This window comes from Bubalus bubalis, chromosome 12 (assembly GCF_019923935.1).
Source record: "Bubalus bubalis isolate 160015118507 breed Murrah chromosome 12, NDDB_SH_1, whole genome shotgun sequence".
NCBI classification, from domain to species: Eukaryota; Metazoa; Chordata; class Mammalia; order Artiodactyla; family Bovidae; genus Bubalus; species Bubalus bubalis.
The window spans coordinates 36,872,286-36,898,389 of NC_059168.1; the positions used below are offsets into that span (position 1 = coordinate 36,872,286).

General features: G+C 44.8%; 1 protein-coding gene across 4 annotated transcripts in view; it reads left to right on the forward strand.

The window, feature by feature from the left end:
- SPTBN1 (spectrin beta, non-erythrocytic 1) overlaps window positions 1-5,632 on the forward strand; it is a 211,946-nt gene extending 206,314 nt beyond the window's left edge. For all 4 annotated transcript variants that reach the window (XM_025261025.3, XM_045162237.1, XM_045162238.1 and 1 more), the window contains 4 exons: window positions 176-414; window positions 1,623-1,796; window positions 3,473-3,515; window positions 4,313-5,632. In XM_025261025.3, the coding sequence (XP_025116810.2) occupies window positions 176-414; window positions 1,623-1,796; window positions 3,473-3,515; window positions 4,313-4,531 (675 nt within the window). In that variant the 3' untranslated portion in view covers window positions 4,532-5,632. The remainder of the gene's footprint in view (window positions 1-175; window positions 415-1,622; window positions 1,797-3,472; window positions 3,516-4,312) is intronic.
- Window positions 5,633-26,104: the final 20,472 nt, after the last annotated feature.

Here is a 26,104-nt window from a genome sequence, read left to right on the forward strand (position 1 = left end):
CCCCACCTTCTAATGTCCTTGGTGTCCAGCTGGCTTTGTGGGATGTGCAATGGTTTTACTGTACTGCCTCGATCTGTGCCAGGCATTTATACACAGCCACGTGTGCGAGTCAGAGCGTATGTGGTCCCCCCCAGGGCTCACGGGGTTAGCTGAATGGCCTCTCCACTGTCCCTAGATGGCAGAAACAGTGGACACCAGCGAAATGGTCAACGGCGCTGCAGAACAGAGGACGAGCTCGAAAGAGTCCAGCCCTATCCCCTCCCCCACCTCTGATCGCAAAGCCAAGACTGCTCTCCCAGCCCAGAGTGCCGCCACCTTGCCAGCCAGGACCCAGGAGACACCTTCGGCCCAGATGGAAGGCTTCCTGAACCGGAAGCACGAGTGGGAGGCCCACAATAAGAAGGCCTCGAGCAGGTAACAGCACAGAGGCCGGCGGTCCTAGGGGAAGTCAGCCCGTTAGAGGTGGAGGTGGACGGCTCTCAGTTAAGAGGGGAGTGTGTGTGCGTGTGTCTGGTTGGTTCTGTAGCTTCTTGGGCATCACATCCTTCTGGGGAAGTGGGAGTAGAGTGCTTTTTATTCACCAAGACAAGGAAGAGTTAAGTGTGTGAGAGAACAGCAAGAAGAGGCCTTAGTAGGCCTGAGAAGGAATGCCACTAGACTGAGAGGGAGGAGTCTTCCCTAGAGTGAAGTTATTTCACTGTTATTTTTCCTCCTTGTGGGTTGTTTAAGTGGGTTGCTTAATGTGGGGTGTTTAAGTCACGTTTTCTCCTAGCAGTCTTTATATTGATTATCTCCCAATAGCCCTACTTTTATTATGTTCATAACTGAGGCTCTGGGAGGTTAAGAAAGCTCAGCCTGTGTAATACCCTAGTAAACGGCACAGCTGGCACACCCTAGTAAAACTTACCTGACTCCACAGCCTGTGTGCTTAACCAGTAAACTAAACTGCCTGGGACCCACCACGTACAGTTGTACAGGTTGTACACTGTACAAGGGAATCCCATCTAAGAGCTGCCATCCACATTGAGAACGCTATAATTTATTTGTTAATACAGGAAGGCGGCAGTAAAGTGTCTTCTGATAAAAGCAGTGTCTTAGGGTAGTTTGCCACGTCCTGGGAGGAGGAAAGCTGCCTGTTTCTAACTCAGGCAGTGCACCATACGTGTTCATGGCCCTGAATCTGCTTTCCTATCAAGTTGCCAGGCCACATTACAGAATGAAGCTGAGGTTGAAGAGCCACTTAAGGACAGGCATGTTTCCAATAAGGAGCCTGGCCTGTACCCCATTACCACGAGAGGGTATCAAACACCCACAAAAAGCTTTTCCGGTCAGAGCCAAGAGTCTCTTTATTTAATAGAAGAGGGCACTGTGTTTTTCTTCAAAGTCAGAGCAAAAAGTATCCTTCAAAACCTGCCATTGTAGCAACATATGATTTTGTCTTGGGAGTCTGCAGAGGAATTTTGTTCACTGTTTATGTTTAACAAAAGTTAGGAAGGGCTTTTATTATAACAGGGAATCGTGCCGTGTTGTGTGGGGTCCATCTTCGTATTAAATGGACTGTCAGTTCTTTAAGGGGGTGTGGCATGGAGCAAAACCTTGTCGTGCCTTTCTTTATGGCTCAGGTCCTGGCACAATGTTTATTGTGTCATAAATAACCAAGAAATGGGTTTCTACAAAGACGCAAAGACAGCTGCTTCAGGAATTCCCTACCACAGCGAGGTCCCTGTGAGTTTGAAAGAAGCCATCTGTGAAGTGGCCCTTGATTACAAGAAGAAGAAGCACGTGTTCAAGCTCAGGTGAGAGTTGCCAGAGAGTGGGTATGTGTTCACGCCAGGCATTGGTTTTCTTAGATGCTGTGATCAGTTGGTTCCTCTCCTCTACCGTTTAAAAAGTTACCAACAGAGTGATAGACGGGATAGGCGCACATCTCAGTTAGGGTCCCCAGCGTCTCTGTGGTGAACGGCACAGCTGAACATTGCAGAAAAGGAGCTTTCATTTTTTATCAGCTGGAACTTAGTATTTCTAAGACACGGTGAGCTTGTCACATCTCACAGTTTAAGGGACACTTAGAAAAAGTGTCCGCATCGTGCAGCTAATCCAGTCCTAGGACATGCTGTTCTTTGCTCATGACTTTTCTGGAGACAGGTCAACTGAGTCATTCAGGAGCTGGATGGAGACAAACCAGAAGGAGGGGGCCCCATGCTCCCCTGACTCACCCAGTGGATGTTCCAGACGCCTCTGGAACCATCCAGTCCACATGTCTCTACCCTACAGAACACATTCGACTCCCCCAGGAGTGGATCCAAGCTCAGAAGTTCTGCTTATCCTTGGAAATGGGCAGAAAAATCAGGTTTTTTAAATAAAAAGTGAAAATGTTAGTAGTTAGGATGATACTAATGCTAATCTGATCTGCTGCTCTGGGATCTGGAAAGCCTCGGTCCTTGGTTATGGGTGTGTCTCACGCCAGCTGGACGAGGCCAAGGACCACAAATGAGAGCGATTCAGGCGGTGTGATTTCTTGAGCTCTTGGTGCACACAGAAGGCAGGGCCGGACATGGCACGCTTTACGTACCGTAACATCTGGCACAGACAGCCAGGCTCCCTGGCTGCCTCCCTCTGTGCTTCCCTGACACAGGGTCAGAGGGTTGGGATGTTGGCAGAGAGCACCTGACTCCTGCACCAGTAATGCCCCCTTCCTCTTGACGCAGCCCTCCCAGCCTGTCCCCTCCACGTCACAGCAGCGGCCTCACCAGGGCAGTTTCTTCGGTTCTGAGATAAGAAGAGAAATCTAGGAGACCTTTTCGGTGACTTTCTGTCAGTTCAGAAAGTCTGGTATTTGTTAATGTGGGACATATAAGCTCAGTGGCAAGATTTCAAAAGGGCTTATGATTTTCAAAGAGCTTTCTCTTGCATTCAGTTTAGAGCAGTGATCAGTCATCCAAGTGGTCTTTGCCACAACAAATCCAGGTATAGATACATTTGGAACATTTTTGATCCTTCCAGTGAGTGAAACGGGGCTTCCCAGGTGGCATTAGTGGTAAAGAACCCGCCTGTCAGGAGACCTAAAAGACGTGGGTTCAATCCCTGGGTCAGGAAGATCCTCTGGAGAAAGAAACGGCAACTCACTCCACTATTCTTGCTTGGAGAATCCCATGAACAGAGGAGCCTGGTTGGGCTACAGTCCATGGGGTCACAAAGAGTCACACACGGCTGAAGCAACTTAGCACACATGCAGTGATTGAAACACACAAGTCACTTGCGTATATTGGCCCAATTATATGGCCTTTTGATGTCCGGGGGGTGGCTGCTGATCCCGTGCAGGCCCGAACCCATTGAGTGATGTGTGCAGGGTTCCTACGGGCATTTCTAGTGTGATTCCTGTGGCCTGCTTCTGTCCCACAGAGGATATGAGAGTTAAGGGTTTTTTTTTCTTACGTTATACTATGACTGACTTTCTTCTTTCAAATTACAGACTAAATGATGGCAATGAGTACCTCTTCCAAGCCAAAGATGATGTAAGTTTTTAAGATTTTTTTTTTTTCGAATATAAGTTTACAAGTGTTTGTGGCCTGATGAGCATTATATATTGATGCTCTTCACATAAGTGATGATCAGCGGTGGCATCTGTCCTCTGGTCTCCACAGTCACAGATGCTGGAAGGTTTTCTGCTCTCCTGTGTCTGTCAGAGGCAGTAAATGTCATCTCATTGTTCTCCTACCCTGGCAGGAAAGCTAGCGCAGGGTCTCTTGAAGTTCATGGAGGAGAACTGTGGGTGACGCACAGGGAGGTGGTCTCCAAACTGGTGTGGAGCCCACAACCCAGCCAGGAGCCTCCCCTCTGCGCCCACTGCACTCCACTGCTTTCAACCAACCATCGCTTGGCTGTATGGTCAGCCGATGAGAAAACAACATGTATAGGGCATTAAATTCAAAAAAAGCAACTTCTGTTAAGTTTACACAATGTGGTATATCAAATAGATTTCAATTTCAAAAAAGAAAAAGCACTTTCTAGGGTAGGACCTGACCCCCATGCTATAGGCCAGTCTTCCAGCTCGTCACATTTGTAGGACCATATACTACAGTGGGGACCTTCAGGTATTGTAAACTGAATTCTGGTGAGCATCGAACCATGGTCACAGCTGTCCTGATGAAGCAGGCATTTGTTAGACAGCCACTGTCCCTTCTCAGGCAGACGTGCTATCCCCAAGCTTTCCAACCCACAGCAGCTCAGACGGTCACCCAGGTGGAGTGAGAGTGTCTCATGTCCATCCAACTTAGATGAGTCTCACCTGTGTCCCCCCTCCTTCATTCAGGAGGAAATGAACACATGGATCCAGGCCATCTCCTCTGCCATCTCCTCTGATAAACACGAGGTGTCCGCCAGCACCCAGAGCACGCCAGCATCCAGCCGGGCTCAGACCCTGCCCACCAGCGTCGTCACCATCACCAGCGAGTCCAGTCCCGGCAAACGGGAGAAGGACAAAGAGAAAGACAAAGAAAAGAGGTTCAGCCTTTTTGGCAAAAAGAAGTGAACTCCTTTCTGTCACTTCCTGCCCTTCTCTTACCTTTTCAGTGAAATTCCAGCATGCAAGCTCAGAACCAACACATTACTCTCTGTGCCTAAATGTTCCTCCACGTGGTTGATTTTTTTTCTTTTAATTTATAGAGCATTTCTCGGGGAGGGTGGGGAAAAATACAACCTAAACACTTTATCTCCAAGTTAACAAAAGTTTGAGGTGCAGAGGGAAGACCAGATTTTTTTTTTTTTAAACGAAATTATATAGATTAGATCTCAGTATTTAAACTGTTCCTCAATTTTGTGAGGCTGTGTTGGAAATAACCCGCCTCTAGTGCTGTTGGTATGCAAGGCAGCGGTGCTTAAACATATTTCCTGTGCTCACCACAGATGAGACGTACCAATGTCCCGACACCATTCTCTCCCATTTACTCCCAGTGGTTTGACTATTAGAAGCGCCCATGATGGGTCTAACCTGGATTAAACAGATTGTGTGTGATGATCTCGCTGCAGCCACAGTGCAGCCCCACTGTTAACTCTACAGACCAAGCCACTTGTACCTGGCATCACTTACTAACACACGACATGCAGCTTTTCTGCATCAACCTGGACAGCAGTTAAGAATGTCGGGATACAAGAAGGAATAGAAAACCGATACTGTTTTAAATAATCTGTAATTTCAATTTTTTTTTTTTTTGCTGAAATACATTATATTGTATGTTTGAGATAATTCTAGTACAAAGTATAATAAAACTAGATGTATAATAAACCCTTTAAATCATTGGTAAGTGTACAAGTGGAACCGAGGCATTTACTGGACAAAGTCATTTTACCGTAATGGTTACTTGCTTGTGCGTTACCACACTGTGTTATAATTTGCTTCATTACCTTGCTCTTTGATACATAGTGTGCATTTCTCTGTCACTGTAACGATTATAATGACAAATTTTCATCTTACTGCACAATCAAAATGGCATTGATAGGAATGAACTCCAGAGGCTGGGCCTGACAGGGAGGTTGGTCACTCAGGCCCGGTGCTCAGTCGTATGACCTGTACCTCTCAACTTTTGCCCTATCTGTTAAATATATGCGATGTCATTAAATGCTTTTAAATCTAGCACGGTGGGTGACTGTTGTTTTTCCTCTCCTTGCGTGCATGCCATGTAGGGAATTTGCACAGTGCACAATAGCAAACGGGAAACAGGAGACTGTCCATCTGGGCTCCTGTTGCACATTCTTGTGTATGTCTGGTGTGTCAGCTTTGAAAAATCACAAGAAACAGAGCAATAAATAGGGAATGTTTTGTAGCCATACATCCAGATTTTATCTTTTATTTATGAAAATGTTATCAGAAAGCTTGCCAAACCTGAGCTCTGAGACAAGGGTTCAAAAACGTTTTCAGTAAATAGAGATAAGGAGGTATTTTAGGCTTTATAGGCCACACTCTGTTGAAACTCCGCCACTGTGTATTACAGAGGCAGCCGTCAATGATACGTGAACCCATGGGCACGGCTGTGTTCCAGCAAAACCATGTGTGTGGACACAGTTTAATTTTATATCATTTTCATATGCCATACAATATTATTTTCTGATCTTTAAAAAACATTTAAAATGTAAAATTTATTTTACACAGATTGTGCAAAACCAGATCACAGGTCATGTGTGGCCCATAGACCAGTTCGCTGATGCCAGCGGTAGGGGTCATGGCTTAGATACTTGTGTTACACTTGTCCTAGTTTACTGGTTCTGTAGCGCTTGCGTATTTCCTGATGTGCAGTAGCAATGAAGGTTAGCATTACAGACTGTCAGTGGTGTATTCCCCAGAGCATATGCTTAACCTGCCATCACGGCTGACTGACATCAGGGGTGTCACCCTTAGGTGAACTGAGATCTCACTGTTTTACTACCCACTCCATCCCCCCACCTCCTCAATCCCCATGTCCCTGTGTACCCAGGGTTGTTTATCTCACCATGATGCTCCCTTACCCTTGCCTTACTCAGGATTGGAATCATGTTGTTCAATTCTCAACAGGTAGACCTCTGACCAAAACGTTTAGTTTAGAAAAGGCATCTTGGAAAATAATCGTGATTGACTACCGCGTGCCTGACAAAGCCAGGCAGGTGGCAGGCGGGCCACCCTCGGAAGGAAACTAAGCAGCAATCCCAGATTCCTATAAAAAGTAGGTTTGGTTGGAACATTTCGCACATAATTCTAGAGGCTTGCAGACCCCCGATGCCTGGTTTTGGTGGTTCGTGATTGCCTCCCTCCCAATGCTGAGGATGCCTGCGGCCTGAAAGTGGAAGGTGATGGGCAGCAGGCGAAGAAGCAGCCACAGAAGACAGGCTGTGAGTCATCAGGAGCCGGTGGCAACAGAAAACCAGAATGAAGGTGTCATCTCAGGCTGAAGTTAGAGGTCACAATGGATCACAATCTTCAATCCTGTCAGGGTAAATAACAGGTTTTTGTAAAAATCATGCAACACTTAACGTTTTGAGACTTGTGCACATTTATTTTTGTTGCTATAGTATGCTATTTTACTTGAATTTTTAGTGATACGGGACAGGTAATACAACTGGTCTCACATCTGAGAAGTAAGAAGCAGAAAGTAAGCCTTTCAGGACACGAAGGAGGCATTCTCGATTAAAGGTCACTCTTGTCACATTTGAACATCTCTACAGTTGGAATGCACCTTCAATTCACAAGCCTCAGTGTTGTTTCCTTGGCAGTACTTAGAGTGCTGGTGTTTGTACCACCTGCAGTTCTTCACTCAATGCAATAGAGTATATCAGAGCAGTGGACACATGGTTACCTTCTCACAAAGTTTTGGGCACTTTTCAGGGAAGGGTGGCTATAATACTTCCTTATGCATACATCTTTGCATTTATTAGTTGGAATACTTGAGTATTTCATCAAGTGGTAGAATTCATAAAGGAAAGGTGGGATATATGCCTGAGTTTTTACTATGATTTGAGCTGGTCTTTTCAAGCATGATTCATAACCCCAAAAGCCTAAATTAAAGAAAAAAAAAACAAAACTTCTGTCCACCAAAGCTCAGGACTTCTCACCATTGAAAGTCATAGGGAAATCATTCACTATCCATTTCCCAAGACCAACCATCCATGAAATTACCCTTTTGGAAATTTAAAAATGTTCCATCTTTGGCTGGTGGAGGCCCCTTCAGGTTGGCTGCTGAGCCTTTTTGATATCATCTTTCTCCTTATCTGGCTTGACACAATCACTCATTTCTTACCCCCAGACCTGCAATCAGATTCCTCTAAGAAAACCTGGTTTCTTTTAGTGTAAAATGGTATTTCATAACCATTATTTGTGTGCTTGCAATTCTGTTGCTACTGGTTGGTCCTTGTTTTCTAGGCATATCAAGAGACAAGAAAAAAACCAAAACTTGATTACAGGTTTGCAGGGGTCTTTCCTGCCTTACATCCCGGTCATTTTCACTCAGAATCACGGCTTTCAAGGATACAAGAGGCATAGAATGGAATATGATACAGTTATTCATGTGCTTTATCCCAAATTGCATGCATAGAAACTCAGTACCACTAGCACCACCACCAATAAAATTACTGAGAATAGTTTTTATTTGTTAATTAAACTTTAAAATTCTGTGATTATCGTAGATTCATGTGTGTACCCTTTACCCAGTTCCCCTCAGTGGTGTCATCTTGCAAGGCTAGCAGGGTATCACCTCCGGGGTGTTTGATACAGTCAAGATACAGGATGTTTCCATCTCCCCACACTCCTTCCTGCTGTGAGTTACACAGCCACACCTGCTGTCCAGCCCCCACCCCTTTTACCTCTGGCAACCTCCAGTCAGTTTTCCATTGCTATAAACTTGTCGTCTGAAGAATGTTGTATAAATGGAATCACAGAGGGTATAATATTTTCAGTTCAGTTCAGATGCTCAGTCGTGTCCAACTCTTTGTGACCCCATGAATCACAGCATGCCAGCCCTCCCTGTCCATCACCAACTCCCGGAGTCCACCCAAACCCATGTCCATTGAGTTGGTGATGGCATCCAACCATCTCATCCCCTGTCATCCCCTTCTCCTCCTGCCCTCAATCTTTCCCAGCATCAGGGTCTTTTCAAATGAGTCAGCTCTTCACATCAGGTGGCCAAAGTATTGGAGTTTCAGCTTCAACATCAGTCCTTCCAGTGAACACCCAGGACCGATCTCCTTCAGAATGGACTGGTTGCATCTCCTTGCAGTCCAAGGGACTCTCAAGAGTCTTCTCCAGCACCACAGTTCAAAAGCATCAATTCTTCGGCGCTCAGCTTTCTTCACAGTCCAACTCTCACATCCATACATGACCACAGGAAAAATCATAGCCTTGACTAGACAGACCTTTGTATAGTCTTTTTCACTGGGCTTTTTTCACTTGGCATAATTCTCTAGAGATTGATCCAGGGAAAGGCTACCCACTCTAATATGCTGGCCTACAGAATTCCATGGGGTCGCAAAGAGTCGGACACAACTGAGTGACTTGCACTTACTGTGTACTTGTTCTGCACATTGTGTGTGTCCCTACTGCTGAGTACTACTCAGTGGAGTGGATATACTACCGTTTGCTTAATCATTCACTTACCGAAGGACATTTGGATAATTTCTACATTTTTGGCTGTTACGGATAGAGCTGCCGTAAACATTTATGTGTGGATTTTTTTGGTGAACATACACCTTTATTTGTCTGTGGGAAAGTGCCCAGACGTGCTGAGAGCAATTTTTTAAAAAACGTTTTATATGTGGTCTCTCCATTCTCCCCTTTATCCCCACATGTAGGTTGTTTTATTGTATCTGAAATGTCTAAGTAGTTCTCTCTTCCTCTAAACTCTTCTGTAGTCTTAGTTTTACAAATAATTGTATATTTAATGCTCACTCCATATGTGGGTGTTTCCTAGTCGTTTGGGTTGCCTAAAGCTTGTTCCCTTGGTGTGGTTTCTGTGTGTTTTAATTAGTTTCTCTTTCTTTCCACCTCTCCCCACCCCACAACCTTTCTTATTTTTGGCCACTTTGCTGGGTCAAGCAGTAAAGTGCTCTTCTGTTATTAATACTTTGAGAACTGAGTAAAGATTTTCCAAGGGAGAATTAAATGTGAACTTCAAAGTATTTCAAAGGTTAAAGAATGCAGGCTGTCCTAGAAAAATGAATTTTTCAACTTGTTTAAAAAAAAAAATCCCATCTGGCCCAGCTTTGAGAAAGAATGTTACATCCTGTTTGGAGCTCTTATGTTTTTATAAAAGGCCAGCCTTCTTTCAAAAGGAGGGATTCAGGAAGTGGAATTGGCGGGACCTATTCTCTGCCTTTAAATGAGGGGTCAGGATGTGTGAGAAACTGATGCTTCTCTCCCAAGCTGTTCAGGAAATTTTCACTCAAGTTGAGACAGTGCCACCAACCCTAGACTCAAATGACCTGGGGTGATTTGGGAGGGGGGGAGGTTGGTGACAGTGGGTAGAATTATTTTGTAGAATTCAGATTTTTCTGAGGGGGCACCTCATTTGCCTGTTTGCTCTGCAGAGGAGCTTGGAAGACCAGAGTCCTCAGAAACATCCCAGGTTGCTCAGTCAGTAAAGAATCTGCCTGCAATTCAGGAGACCCAGGTTCGATCTCCAGGTTGGGAAGATCCCCTGCAGAAGGAAATGGATACCCACTCCAGTATTCTTGCCTGAAGAATCTCCATGGACAGAGGAGCCTGGGGAGCTTCAGTGCATGGACTCGCAAGGAGTCAGACACGACTGAGTGACTAATGCTCCCCCTTTCTGCAGAGGAGCTTGGAAGACCAGAGTCCTAAGAAACATCCCAGTTTCTAAGCCCTAAACATGGGGTTCGTTGTCTGAGCTGCCTTGATTGTCAGAGTTCACTTCAAATTCACGTAAGCTCTGAAGGACTGGGGTCACAGCAGGGTTCCCCCTTGCCCCCTGCCCTGCTCCCCACACACAGCTGTCCTGCAGGGCTCCATATCCAGGCCCCAGTGTGAGTTTCCACTCATCCCTTCCATTGCTTATCATACTCTGGGGACCCACTGTGTCTGCAAGTGGAAATGAAGGAGGCAGAACATTCATGGAGTTTCCTGGAACTGCTGCCTTAAAGGGAAAGGGGGTTTTCTCTTCCCTAAGCCCACAGGGACTTTCTCCAGTAGGGGGGCATCCTGCCTTCTGGAGTCTGGGCCTTGGGTGGGATGGGCCTTCCTCCTCTGAGCTGAGGCAAGCCTTGGCTCACGGCCTCTCCCTGGAGAATTTGCTCTGTTCAGTCACCATTTTAGTTTCCCTGTCGCAGGGAATGACTGCCAGTGTTAACTGTTCTTGGAGCTCTGGTTTTGTGAGGGAGAAAATCTCTCAAGGTATTAGTTTCCCACCAAGGCCTCCATCTCAGGGACAGGTCCCAAGGCTGCAGGTAAAAAGGCCTTCAACAGTGTGTAGACGTCTCCCCCGTGTTTGCTGGTGTGCTGGCGGCCCCTTCCTGCTGCCATCTGTTCCACGCGTCTGTCACGTCTCTCCCCTGGGCTTTCCTGGGGGCCTGATCTGAGTACTGCATCTGGCTCGCCCAGCCTTTGCTCTTCTGGGGCAAGAGTGTGGGCTCTGAGCCTGGGCTGGTTTTTGTTCAGCCAAGAGATGAATATTCCCTTGTCGCCTTGGCAGAGGCCTACTAAGTGCCAGCTCTAGTGGAGCTTACAATACTCTACTTTATACCACTCCATGCCAGGCTTCCTCAGAGTCTGGATCATCTCTTTACAAGAGGGTTGAAGAAATGAGATGATGAACACAGCGTTGCATAAATCAGTTCCTCTGCTCCCACTGCTAGAAGGAGGCTCTCTGTATTTTTTTTCCCAAAGATGATTTTATTAGAGTACTTATCAATTCAATAACAAAAATTCCACATCCCAGTGGTGTAAATGACAGACTCTGTCAGCTCATACAACTAAAACATCCCGGGGTAGAGCCAGTCCATGGGTTGCTTTGCTCTAGAGATTCTCTGTCTTCTCAGGACTGCAGGTGATATCTCTGTGTTCTGTCAACCCCACCCTCCTCCATGGGTCAGTTTTAGCCTCAGCCTGGCCTCCCTCCCCAGATGGTGGCTGCCAGCACCTCTGAGGCCATGTCTTCCTTCCCAACTAGGAGGAGAGAGAGGGCTTCTCTCCCCCAAACATTGAATGAAACCCTGGGTTTCACTCTGAATGGATTAATTTAGGTTTTGCACCATCCCTGAACCACACTGACTGCAAGAGACATCCCCTCAGGCAACCAGGGTGCCCTCTGAGTCTATCCAAACCACAGGCCATTACAGTGAAGATGAGGGGGATGGGCCCCCAGCATCCATTACAACAAAAGATTGAGAAAAACACATCAGTGAATAACAACCTCAAGGGGGTGGCTTGGGTGAGGAGGGTGGGGGAAGTTGATGGAGATATGTGTAAGTATGGGAGTGCTAAAACCCCTACTTTCTTCCTGATCCCCCAAATGTTGCATATCAGCATGAGAGTGCCAGCCTCCAAAGAGGGGTATTGTTCAGTTGTTCAGTCGTGCTGACTCTGCGACCCCATGGACTGCAGCACACCAGGCTTCCCTGTCCTTCACCATCTCTGGGAGTTTGCTCAAACTCATGCCCATTGAGTTGGAGATGCCCTTCTTATCCTGCCTTCAATCTTTCCCAGCATTAGCTCTTCTCATCAGGTGGTCAAAGTTTTGGAGCTTCAGCTTCAGCATCAGTCCTTCCAATGAATATTCAGGACTGATTTCTTTTAGGATTGACTGGTTTGATCTTGCAGTCCAAGTTACTCTCAAGAGTCTTCTCCAAAAGCATCAATTCTTCGGTGCTCAGCCTTCTTTACGGTCCAACTCTCACATCCATAGATGACTACTGGGAAAACCGTAGCTTTGACTAGACAGGCCTTTGTTACAGAAAAGGGAAGCTTCTCTGAAAGTCATATTTTCTTTTAAAAAGTAGAAACAATGGTTCTAGAAGAAACTTTCTTTGATGAGGCCTGAAGCTCTCTACATTTAAAACACATCTGCTAATGTGTTCAAGCTTGCCTCCTGACTGCACGGTGTCCATACCACCCCTGGGCTTGCCCTCCAAAGTGCTTGTTCAGGGCACACCTGGCTTCAGAGAACAGACGTGGGTTAATGAATCAGAAGGGCCCCTAAAGGTCTAGTCCTGCTCGCTCCCATCCTCAAGGCTCCCTTCTCCAGCAACCAGTTGGGGGTTACTTCCCACATTGGTTCAGCTCAGCAGGGAAAGGAGCTGATGTTGGGATGCTGTGAGTTTATGAATTAACCAAATGCTTGGCTAAAGAATTGGGTTCTTTTTTCTTTTCAAGTAAAGCCCTCCAAAAGGTGCTAATTATCTGTTTCTTTGGGGAGTGCTGAGTGCCTGAGTTAGTGGTTGGAGCCTCACCTGGCCAAAAGACAATCCGTGTGGGTGCACATTGTCCCTGGGAGCCCCACCCCATGAGGGAGCTGCTCCTTCACCACTCAACACTATATTTCTTACAAAATCTCTTGTCATTGAACAGGAGGTAGATGTACCCAGAATATGCATGACTCAAAAGGCCAAGGGTGTCCCATGTGACTGGGCTGGGGTGCTGAGGCATTTGCTTGGGTCAGAGGTTTCGGCAGGAGAGGTGGCCATTGGTCTTTGGAAGAGAAGGGGAGGAAGAATGCTTGGCATTCCTCAGTGAGGAAGAGACAGGATTTAGATTCCAGAGCAGAACAGTTTGCAAAGCTGAACCTGTCTGTACGTTATCTTTCTGTGACACTTGGCATTTCTGTCATTTCTCTTATCACAACTGCCACTCAGGGGAGCTGCCTGGCTGTGGGAACATTACCACGTGGTTCCCCTTGTGTCTCAGATCTTTGGGGTGTGAGCTGGGAGCAGTGGAGGGCTCGTCTTCTACTCCAGGGCTGTCCTCCTGGCTAAGAGGAGAGTCGTATCTCTCCTGGCTGTGACTGGTGGCTGCTTGCTGAGCTCTGACTCTGTGTATCAGGTGCTGCCCTCAGCTGTTCACCCCGTGAAGTAGACCCTTGCTACTGGGGTTTGTTTTGGCTGAGACCAGAGCTGTCCCCACAGGGAATGTAAGACAGTGAGCCCTGCCTGAGCTGGGAGCAGCAAGCCCACAGGGTCTCAGAGTGTCCTGAAGCTTTGACAAGGTCTGGCTGATGCCACTACCAACCCATCCCCCTGAATGGGGGTGACCATTCAGCCATGTTACCTTCAGCTCCTATAAAGGGCGTCTGCCCAGATCTCACTGACATCCTGCCTGGGCTCTGTGGATGTGGGTGTGTGAACGTGAACATACTCCAGAGGAAAGGGAGAAGGTCTCTGCTGAGAAATGAGGAGCACAAGCTGGATCTAAATGTGCGAGGGTGGGAAGGAGAGGCTGGGACAAATGGAGAGAGTAGCACTGACATATACATAGGTAGCTAGTGGGAAGCTGCTGTTAGCACAGGGAGCTCAGCCTGGTGCTCTGTGATGACCTAGAGGGGTGGGGTGGGGAGTGGGGTGTGAGGCTTAAGAGGGAGGAGACATATATACATCTGATTCGAGTTGTTGTACAGCAGAAACGAACACAACATTGTCAAACAATTATTGTGTTTGTGCTCACTCAGTTGTGTCCAACTCTTTGTGACCTCGTGGACTATAGCCTGCCAGGCTCCTCTGTCCATGGAGTTTTCCAGGCAAGAATACTGGAGTTGCCATTTCCTCCTCTATGGGTCTTCCCCAACACAGGGTTAGAATCCTCATCTCTGTGTATCTCCTGCATCAGCAGGCAGATTCTTTACCACTGTGCCACCTGGGAATCTCAAAGCAATTATAGTCTAATTTTAAAAAATAAGTTTAAAAAACTGCAGTAGAAGAAAGTCAGTAAACATTTACATTTTACTTCCAAATAATAAATAGATAAATGTGCCAGAACAACTGGTTGTGTAGAAGGGGCAGGGCTGGCATGCAGCTGTTAGCGAGAGACTTGAGCCACGGGGTCAGAGGTCGCGGCCACCTACGGTCAGCTGGACAGTTCGCAATGGTCCTCCCGGGTGAGCTGTGAGCATGGGTGGATGGCGGCCTTCTCACCCCGGGCCCTCCAGGTCCTCCCACCTTTTGAGTGGCTGGTGAGCTGGGGGACCGGGGACAGGCTGAGGGCTATGTCCCGCAGAGACACAGACCCCTCGCCACGGCCGCCTGCCGGCGGGGCCCAGGCCTTGAAGCAGCAGCGAACCTCTCCCCATCCCCGCCTCCGAGACCCAATGGCAGTGCCTGTAGTCTGCTTGGGTTGCTGTCCACGGAGGCCTCAGCAACTGGAGTATGTGGACACTGGCATTAAGGTATGCTTCAACCAGCTTCCGTCTCGCCGTTCAAATTTCAAAACCAGGTCCAGCTTAGATCAGTTGTATACCCCTAAGAGGTGGCCAGAGGTCAGGGTTAAGTGGCAAGGACATGGCGTGTCATTACTTCAGGTTCCCCTGTGGTTGGGGCAGTGCTCTAAGAGGGGCGACTGTTGTGAGCTGGGAATCCACCTGACTACTATTTGCTACAAGTATTCCTACTGATCCTATTCAAATTATTTTATTCTCTCCAGTTTAGATGAAAAGAACCTGAGGACCTGCTGAGTCCTGGGCACCTTGCTCCCTCAGTGATGACAGCTAGGCAAGGTCTAGAGACAGGCTTGCGAGGTATGTACCCTGTAGCCAGGCATGTGATTAAAGGGGAGTGTGGCCTGCGAAATGGCCCTGCCTGGAGGGAGTTTATGCCCTCAGAGAACTGCCATTGGAAAGAACCAGGTCAGAGCTTGGTCAGCTCCACCTTCATGCAAATATTCTCTCTGGCGATTCATTGCCCTTTCCAGGGCTAGGTCTTGACCTCAGCCACCGTGACATCTCCAGGAACTTTACATTTCAGGAAACTGAGTTGGGTCTTTATTCCTTGGTTCCCTGAAATCTCCTGGAATCCTAATGCAAATTTTATCATCCTCGACCTAACACATTTCAAGCCTGCATCAGTAAACTCTCTCACAAATACACAAATAATGAAGTTTCATCTTACCATACACACTTCGCCATGTTTTCCAGGGATTTGGTAGGTCAAGAGCTAAGAACATGTTTACAGATTTTTTTTTTTTCATTTTCCTATTACCACTTTCCATACAATGCATCCACATAGTTATTAGCTATAAACAAAGTAACCGTCTTGCCACAAAAACAATTGCTTTTAATTTTAGTAATTATAATATAGCATCTCAACCCTGCTTTGAGTTTCTTTTACGACCAGCTAAGGTAAACTTCCTCTCCTGAGCTTGAGAGTTTCTTTCTCCTTTGGAATAAATTATCTGTTCATACCTGGTTTACTGAGGCTTCTGAGTTACAATTCACAAAAACCAACTCTGGCTAATTTAGCAGAAAAGGAACTTATTGAGCTCCCAGCATCTCCAGGAGGGCCAGGGCACAAGGCTCATGGTTTTTTTTTTACAGCAGGTGCATATAATTGGTAGACACAGGGTCCAGGGCCCCTTGCCCTCTTTAACGGCAAGAGAAGCCAGGAAGAGGTATCCTAATTTTCTACAGGGGTTTTCTGCTTCAAGAGGGTGTGGATTCCAACAACACAGGAATGGAGTTAAAAGACTGAGTGGCTATATGAATTTCCCTTTGCTGCCTTAACAAGTTACCATAAACTTGAGACTGAAAACAACACAGTCTTATTCTCTCAGAGTTCTGCAAGTCCGAAGTTCACACCAGCGTCAGTGGGCTCTGCCTGAGGTGTCAGCAGGGCTGCCTTTCCGGAGGTAGGAAAGAATTCATTCCCTTGCTTTCTCCAGCTTCTAGAAATGCCAAATTCCTTGGCTTGTGGCCTCTTCCTTCACCTTCAAAGCCAGCAATAGTGGATGCAAATCCTTTTCACAACACATCATTCTGACCATCTGAATCTCTCTTCCACTTTCAAGGGTCCCTGTGGTTACATTGCATCCAGCTGCATAATACAGGATCATCTCCCTATTTTAAGATCAGTTGATTGGCAACCTTAATTCCTCTTTGCTGTGTAATGAATGTAACATATTCCTGGGTTCTGGAATTAGGATGTGGGTATCTTTCTAGGTGGGGCATTATTCTGTAAAACAGTCAAAAAGTGTGACTCCTAGGTCACCGTATGTGGAACCTCACAGACTGTTTGATTAGTTTTTAATTTCATGTTTATAATCAATACCATCTAACCCACAGATGGTTTACAGTATGATGGAAATTTGGGGGTAGAATTTGGGCCTGCTGAATTTATTTGCAGATTTCTCTTCATAACCATATATTACACTCTGGTCCTGGGTATAAGTATAATAAATATAATTTTATAAAATAGAAAATATAAACATAGAAAATAATTTTACTTAGAATATAATAAAGCATAATTTTACTTTTTCAATTTTTACATTTATCTTCGTTTACATTTTTTATGAAAATGTTTAAATTTTGTCTCCTTTTATAAAATATTTTCATTTTGATCATTACCATCAACATGAACATCTTGATTATAACATCAAAATTAGTAATTTTACTAAAACAGAAGTGAGGAAAATATATTTTATGGAACAAAAGTATACCTTATGAGTTAAATGTATTTTCACTTTATTATTCATGTAAACATAGCCAGTCCATTAAAAGACTACCCAGATATACAGAATAATTCTTAAATTTAGTCATCTTGGATGTTTTTGCATGCTCTTAGTATTATTAAAATACCAAGGCTTTGTGTGTATTTAAAAATTTTGTCCTTATGGAGGTATATTTATCAAGGTAGGAGGATAAAGCATATTTTATCTATCAATTTTCTAGACTGATTTATAACTTTTAAAAATCATTTTAATGATGTGTGGCTTCCATCTGTACTCATGCCCCAAGTCCTGCAGGCGTTAGTGGCAATACTGTCTGTCTATTGATATAATCATGTATTTTTTCTCCTTTGATTTGTTGGAAAATGAATTATAACAGTGACAATATTATTTAGCCCAGCTCACATTCCTGATATAAACTGGTGATGATGTACTGTGCTGTGTTTAGTCACTCAGTCATGTCCAAGTCTTTGTGACCCATGGACTATAGTTCACCAGGCTCCTCTGTCCATGGGGATTCTCCAGGCAAGAATACTGGAGTAGGTTGCCATGCTCTCCTCCAGGGGATCTTCCCAACCCAGGGATCGAACCCAAGTCTCCCACATTGCAGGCAGATTCTTCACCATCTAAGCCACCAGTGAAGCCCAAGAACACTGGAGTGGGTAGCCTATCCCTTCTCTAGGGACCTTCCCAACCCAGGAATTGAACCGGGGTCCCCTGCATTACAGGCAGATTCTTTACCAGCTGAGCTACCAGGGAAGCCCCCATGATGTATTAGTTTGGTTTATTATTTCTGCATTTTTTAGGACTTTTGCAGCCATGTTCGTGAGTGAGAAAAGGCATCATTTTCCTTTCTTATACTGTCCCTTTATGTTTGTGGTGTTAGGGTTATGAGAGCTTCCTATACTGAGCTGGGGATTATTCTATCAATTTTGCTTTATGTTGCTTCAAGTTTTATTGCTAAGTCTATACACATTTAGAATTTTTATTATTTTCCTGATAAATTGAAGTTTTACAGTTTTATGTAGTTACCGTCTTTCTGTCTAGTAATGATTTTGCCTTAAACTTTATTTTCTCTTACATTATTTCATTTGGTTAGTAAACAAATATCATTTGGTTAATGCATATTTTTCCATTTTTTGTCCCCCCTCCCAACCTAGTCTTTCTATTATATTGTTTTAGGTATATCTTCTGTAACTAACATTTATCTACTAACATTTACATTTTTATTCTTAAAAATTTAGCCTGGAAATCTCTGTTTTATAATCGCTTTATGTTTACACAACTACTCACATATTAGATTTATTTCTACCATATTATTGTGTGTCTTTAAAACAAAATTTCTCTATGTGGCTATATTAGTCTGCTCAGGCTGCCATAAGATTTGTTGGAGTAAACAACAGAAATTATTCTCCTCATAGTTTCAGAAGCTAGACATCAGATCAACATGCTGACAGATTCAGTTTCTAGTGAGAGCGCTGTTCCTGGCCTGTGTGTGTCTGCATGCGTAGTCACTCATTCGTGTCCCACTGCTTGTGAGCCTTTGGACTATAGCTCACCAGGCTCCTCTGTCCATGGGATTTTTCAGGCAAGAATACTGGAGTGGGCTTCGATTTTCCTTCTGCAGAGGATCTTCCCAACCTAGCAATTGAACCCACATCTCCCATGTCTCCTTCATTCCAGGTGTATTATTTACCCACTAAGCCATCAGGGAAGCCACTTCCTGGCTTATAGATAGCCACCAACTCACTGTGTGTTTACATGACCTCTCTGGGCACACAGAGAGAAGCAGCTGGAAGGTCTCTTCTTGTAAGGACACTAATCCCATTGGATCAGGACCCCACCCTTAACTACTTACTTAAAGGCCTCATCTCCAAATATAGCCACACTGGGGGCTAGGACTGCAACAAGGGAGTGGAGAGGGAGGAGCACGCCTTGAGGGGGAGCATTCCATCCATAACAGAGGCATTCTGCAGAATCGCTCTGTATTCCAGCTTTCAGATTCTTTCTTCTGTTGTATACCCTGTCCTGAGAGATCTTACATTTTACTGGTGAGACACAGACAATTAACAGTAAAATACATAATAATAGTAGGTGCTAATAAGTGCTAGAGAGAGATTAAAGAGATGTAATTTGGCAGGAGTGGGTAGTGAGTTGCAATTGAGGTAGGGGTGTGTCCAGCAATGGTCTCACTGAGAAGATGACATTTGGGAAAATATCAAAGAAGGTAAGAAATGAGTCATGCAGCTAAATGAGGGGAAATTGTTCCAGAAAATCCAGGGCAGAGGTCTTGAGGACAAAATATGCCCAGGATGTTAGAGCAACAAGACAAGCCTAGGGTGGCTGCAGAGAAGAGAGCAAGGGAAGGGTAGGAGGAAGAATTTAGAGAGGTAGTGAGGGACTGGACCACAGGCAAGATATGGTGAGTCTAATCCTCTCATTTTGTAACCCAACCCATGCTTGTATTTCTGTAGGCCATGGGAAAGACTTTGGCTTTTACTCTGAGAGAGAAGGGCATCATGGAGGGTTCCGAGCAGAGAAGAGGTGTGGTTTCGTTTCATAGCATAATTCAGGCTGCTGAGTGGAAAGTCAACTTGGGAGGAGGTGAGAATGAGAAATGAGGCACCAACAGGGATCCCGGGGAGCACTAGCATCTAGTGTGGAGGATGAGTCAGGCTTTCGGGTGTTCATCTTCGTCTGATGACCTTTCTGTCTGTTGAAGGCTGAGAGAAAGTCATCAGCAATGGTAGGCTGCTTAACTGCCTTGAGGCAGAAATGGAAAGGGTGGACCTTGGAAGGCTGAGGGCTCCAAAGAGGTACATTTCCTCTTAGCATTACCCAGCTTTTCATTCTGTTGACTTTTCAGGTTTAATCACTGTTATATACTCTATAATTTACTTTAAATTCTTCGGCATAGGCAGTGTGATGTAAATATGCACGTTTGCTTGAATCTACACTCTATATTCAGTTTTCCTAATTCAGGAATATACACTGAAAAATGCTTCAGCTATCTTTATCTTGGACTAACAATAGAGACTCTGTTAATTAGACAAATGGGTGACGACAGTAAAATGAGAGGTATAGAAAGTGGGTGTTGGAAATTACAGACACTCTCACTCTTACCTAAACAGGATTTGAAATTTTAGTAATAATGGATAACCACCTATTGAATAACATCCTGTGAGTTCATAATGAAGTAAATAAATATTCTTTCCTATAATAGGAATTCAACAATAAAAACATTGAAATGACAGAATTAGAAACTCATCCATGTTGCCCAAAATAGTAGATGGGTTGCATGATGAACCATATATTTACATAGGCTTACAGTGCCTTCCTGGCTATTGTTTAGTTACCAAGGAGGAAGCAGTGGCTTCATAGTGAGGAATCTGGGAGTGTCCCATCTCAACCAAGACGCCAGATTTAACATCACCCAATAACGGAGCAAGCCGTGACCATGTGCCTCCTGAAACGAGGCGCTGAGGACACAGCATCACTTCTGCAGCATCCCTGCCAAAAATACGGAACCCTAATCTAATCATGAAACATCAGACAAAGCCAGAAGGAGGAACATTCTACAAATAAATTGGTCTTTATGCTTCAAAATGTCAAGGGCACGAAAGGCAAAAAATGACTGAGGAACTATTGCAAGTTAAAGGAGGCAATGTGTTGGTGACTGACTGCAGTGTGTGATCCTGGAATGGATCCCAGACCAAGGGGGAAAAAAAGCTATAAAGGGCATTACTGAGACAATGACAAAATCTGAATATGGACTGAAGATTAGATAATAGGTTTATATCAAAGTTAAATCTCCTGATTTTAATATTGGTACAGTTCTTAGGTAGGAAAATTCCCTTATTCTTAAGAAACAAAAAACCAACACTGAAATATTTAGTGGAGGATTCTTGTGCCCCAGTCTATCTATATCCTGTCAACAGAATGTTGTCACATTTGCATCTAGTTAACCTTAAACTAGAAGCTAAACTAGAAGTTTAACCTTCTAGTTAATCTCCCGGAACAGAACTGGGCCTTCACAGAGGTCCCAGAATAGGTCGCAGTACTGTTTGGCGTCTGCCTGCTCGTCAGTATTTGCATGGGTAGCAGAATTCAATCTAAGAATTACCTTCATTGTAGCTTGGTAAGGGGGTTACAATGAAGGCCATAGATATTCATCAAAGGAATCTGTTGTGAATAAACAATCATTTGAAGTGAGTTTGCAACCATTAAGCCTGTGCTCAGCCAGGAGTATGGCTATCTTGGGAGCTACCAGTAACTCATCGGGAGGGTCTGGCTCCTGTCTTCATAGACTAGCCACTGTTTTGGGGGGTCCCCTCCACACCACTGGTGGGCAACAGAGATGGATTTATCACAAAGTTGATGATGCTCACACTTCATGACCCTGCACATGCTCAGGCCCCTTCCAAGGCCCTAAAGCTAATTTTGTATTCATCAACTTACATTCTTTTATCCTTAAACTGCTCCCTTCCTGCAAATTGTATAAGCTTCAGCCTCCAAAAAATCTGCTGGGCATTTTAAGTTTTGCTGCAGAAGGCTCTGAGATGGGTCAGAACCATACAGTGAGCTCACAAAACTGGACATTTCACTCCCCATTCTGTTTGTGATTCCCATTTAAATCAGTCATATTGTCTATCATTAGAGGTTCTTTGATGAGAGCCTTAAATGATCACATTAAGATACTCCACAAATAAAGTGCACACATCATAAAGAGGTCCCCAGTGTGAATATAAATCCCTCTTACATTATAAATTTCTCAGGGAGAAATGAAAGTTTAAAGACCAGACCTACTTGAACGTTAAAAATCCAAAGACAATGATGTTTTGAAGAAATCAAATTTCAAAATAAAATTATCTTCCCCTTGTGAGCTGAAGTTCAGATAAATGAAAGTCTAAAATTGATAAAAATCCATCTCCCCACTTCAAACCCAATTGCTAACAACCCCGTCTTGGCTAGAGGTGTCTCACGGTCTGGGCGGCACTGCCAGCCTTCTGGCAGCTCTAGCAGGACCAGCTCTTCAGGGAAAACAGGTGGTTTCTTAAGACCCAGCCTTGCTTTCCACCAAATTAAGAAAATGAGTGACTCTCCAGTCCTGGATCAATTTTCTCAGGAAAAAGCCTGTTTTTGGTGTGGCTACAGATCTCAGCAGAGACTCCATAGTATCTGAGGACAAGAGGATAGAATAAAAGTCCCTTCTCCCTCTGTTTCAAACCCCGGGTCTGAAACAATGTTCTGAAGGAAGTCCTGTGGAGCCTCAGGAATAAGCAGAGACAGGTTGAAAATACTGCTGCTGCTAAGTCGCTTTAGTCGTGTCCAACTTTGTGCGACCCCATGGACTGCAGCCTACCAGGCTTCTCCGTCCATGGGATTCTCCAGGCAAGAACACTGGAGTGGGTTGCCATTTCCTTCTCCAATGCTTGAAAGTGAAATGTGAAAGTGAAGTCGCTCAGTCGTGTCTGACTCTTAGCGACCCCATGGACTGCAGTCCACTAGGCTCCTCCATCCATGGGATTTTCCTGGCAACAGTACTGGAGTGGGGTGCCATTGGTTGAAAATACAGTTTGATTTAAAACTTCATTCTGTGATTGTGTGTCCAATGGTGTCGTGCACTGTGTCATACTCTGGGGGCAGTGGTGAGCAAGGCTAGTAAGGTGTTCAGTCACTAAGTAGTTTCTAACTCCTGGCAACCCCATGGACTGCAGCATGCCAGACTCCTCTGTCTTTCACTATTTCCCAGAGTTTGCTCAAATTCATGACCATTGAGTCAGTGATGCTATCTAACCATCTCATCCTCTGCCACCCCTTCTCCTTCTGCCTTCAGTCTTTCCCAGCATCAGGGTCTTTTCCAATGGATCAGCTCTTCTCATCAGGTAGCCAAAGTATTGGAGTTTCAGCATCAGTCCTTCCAGTGAGTATTGAGGATTGATTTCCTTTAGGGTTGACTGGTTGGATCTCCTTGCAGTCCAAGGGACTCTCAACAGTCTTCCAACACCACAGGTGAAAAGCATCAATTCTTCAACACTCAGCCTTCTTTATGGTCCAACTCTCACATTCATACATAATTACTGAAAAAACCATAGGTTTGACTAGACAGACCTTTGTTGGCAAAGTGATGTCTCTGCTTTTTAATACACTGTCTAGGTTTGTCAGAGCTTTCCTTCCAAGCAGCAAGAGTCTTCCAAGGCCCTTCCCCAAAAGGATGAGGCCTGGGCACCCCCAAGTGCAGGCAGTCGGTTTGTCAAGAGCTTGGAGGAAGAATGGGTTTGCCAGCACAGGAGGTTACTTTGAACTCATTTCTCCCCAGGTAACTAGGAATGACAGTTCTTCCTGATTTTATACGAGAGCGAGCCACACTGAGAGCAGCCATCTAAGAGGAGGAAGGAGGGAGCCACATGAAAAGAAGAAAAACAGCTGAATGCTTGTTTCCTCTGACCTTTCAGGCGCAGCCTGAGGGGACTTCTCCTCCAGTGGTGTGCCACTGTGCTTCCTGACTCTGAGTTTCTGGGCAGGGGTCCCTGGTCATAGATCTTATCACAGAGATTGCCAGCTTTACTTTTACTTCCCGATTGTAAAAAAAAAAAAAAAAAAAAAACCAAACCAAAAAAAAAACCTTTTTCTATCATCTTTCAGCTGCTTCTCAGGGCACAAGTCAGTTCTCTTAGCTCTTTACTAACTGTATTACTTTGACATTTCTAGCATTTGGTTGACATTGCTCAGTGGAAAGTTTCCTACCGATACACCTGCACCTCTTGAACTTTCAAACTCTGCCAAATTGCTACTCCAGCTGGACTTTTTACTCACCTTTTTGACAGAAACTTTGAATAAATGTGGTGGCTCACATGTTAGGACCCTTTCTCTTGACCTTTCTCCAGAGGAGATTAGGTGACCCCTCAAGCAGTCCTTTAACAGTTGGAAGGTAGGAAGTTATAGCCATTGTCAGAAGGAAACTCTGGTTTTTAGATGTTACACAGAATGCAGAGGATGGATTATAACAGCCCCCCAACTCTTTTTTTTAACCCTTAAGGCATCTATCAGTCCACACCAGGCCTTTCTCAACTTCCTTCTACCCTCCTAATTAGCCTCTCACTGTTTTTGTCCCCTGCCCTCCTGCAGCTTATCTTTGGGGTAGAATGCCCTGCTTCCATCTGTCTTCATCTTAGTCTTCAGGGGCTTGGGCAAGGCCACTTCTCCTGGGAGAGGCAGCACCGTTGGCCATGTTGGCTCCTGGGAGAAAACAAAGGGAGCCAGAGCCCACTTCCATGTGTTTCTATAGGAGACTTGTGATGAAGAAGACAAAGAGGAACCTTGTTTCCTGGCTAAAATGAAGGCAATAATGAGTATCTCCATAGCAGCATTAAGTGATAAACATCCATGAAGCCAATGCCTTTCTGATTCTTTTAGGAAACTATTTACACAAGGGTGGTATCAAACCTATCTGTATAAAGGTAGACCCAGTGTGGAATGGACTCTGACATCCAGGCCGATTGAACCCACCACTGATTCGTCATTCTGCTGAGTTCTTCAGTTTCCTTTCTGTTTTAGAATTCTCACTTCTCCTCACCTGAGATTGTCAATACAGTGAGAGTTAGCTGGGTACCCTGCTCATATCTGAATCAAGAACTGTTATTGTACTTATAAGTATCAGCATACACACACATTTCTAGTTTTACATGATTGCATGGTGACATCCCTAAAACATAGGCTATATCCTCAAAACAGTGAAGTTGATAGAAAGGAACTATTCAAATCAACCAGTTGATTGGCCCTCTTAAAACCATAATGATTTTTGTTTTCTCCATGAATTAACAGAGTTCCAGGCCCAGTTAAGAGTCAAAACAACTTGTATTTCCAGAAAACCTAAACTAGAAATCATTTCCCAGTGTGAGAATAGAGCCACCAAAAGCGCCAGATTTGAGGTAAATATACAATCAATTACATTCCTCTATGTACAAAACAGGGAGAAGGCGAGGGCACCCCACTCCAGTACTCTTGCCTGGAGAATCCCAGGGACAGGGGAGCCGGGTGGGCTGTAGTCCATGGAGTCGCTAAGAGTCAGACACGACTGAGCGACTTCACTTTCACTTTTCACTTTCCTGCATTGGAGAAGGAAATGGCAACCCACTCCAGTGTTCTTGCCTGGAGAATCCCAGGAACAGGGGAGCCTGGTGGGCTGCTGTCTATGGGGTCGCACAGAGTCGGACATGACTGAAACGACTTAGCAGCAGCAGCAGCATGTAGGGAACAAGAGACCCTATTCACAATAGAAATAAGACCCCATAAAGTACCAAGAAATACTTTTAATGTGAAATATATATGACCTATGAGAAGAAAGGGCTTCCCAGGTGGCGCTAGTAGTAAAGAACCCACCTGCCAATACAGGAGACATAAGAGACCTGGGTTTGATCCCTGGGTTGGGAATATCCCCTGGAGGAGGGAATGACTCCCAGGCCAATATTCCTGCCTGGAAAATCCCATGGACAGAGAAGCCTGGTGAGATCCAGTCCATAGGGTCACAGAGTTGGACACGACTGAAGCAACTTAGCATGAAAAGAAAACCAACCAACTAAATGAATAAACAAGCAGAAATGATGGTGAGCTACAAGAAGGCCTGATTGAATGGATCCAAGAACTGTGCTCCTTTTGGAGGCAAGAACATAATAAAGAACCAATTTCAACTTAAACTATAGATTTATCCAAATTTCCAGTGAAAACCATGGAACATTTTTGAAAGATAAAATCATTTACTTGGAATAGATAATAAATATCAAAGAAAATACCTGTGATCATCCTAATGGGTACCAAGGCTGCCATTTACGAAAAGATATTCTCAAACTATGTAAAGCATATAATACTGATACAAATCCATGCAACACAGTACCTAGTACAGAAATAGGAAACGGGCAATACTATGCATAAGAAACAAAAATATAAGGAAGGCCATGTGGTCAATGGGAAAAGGAAAGATTATCC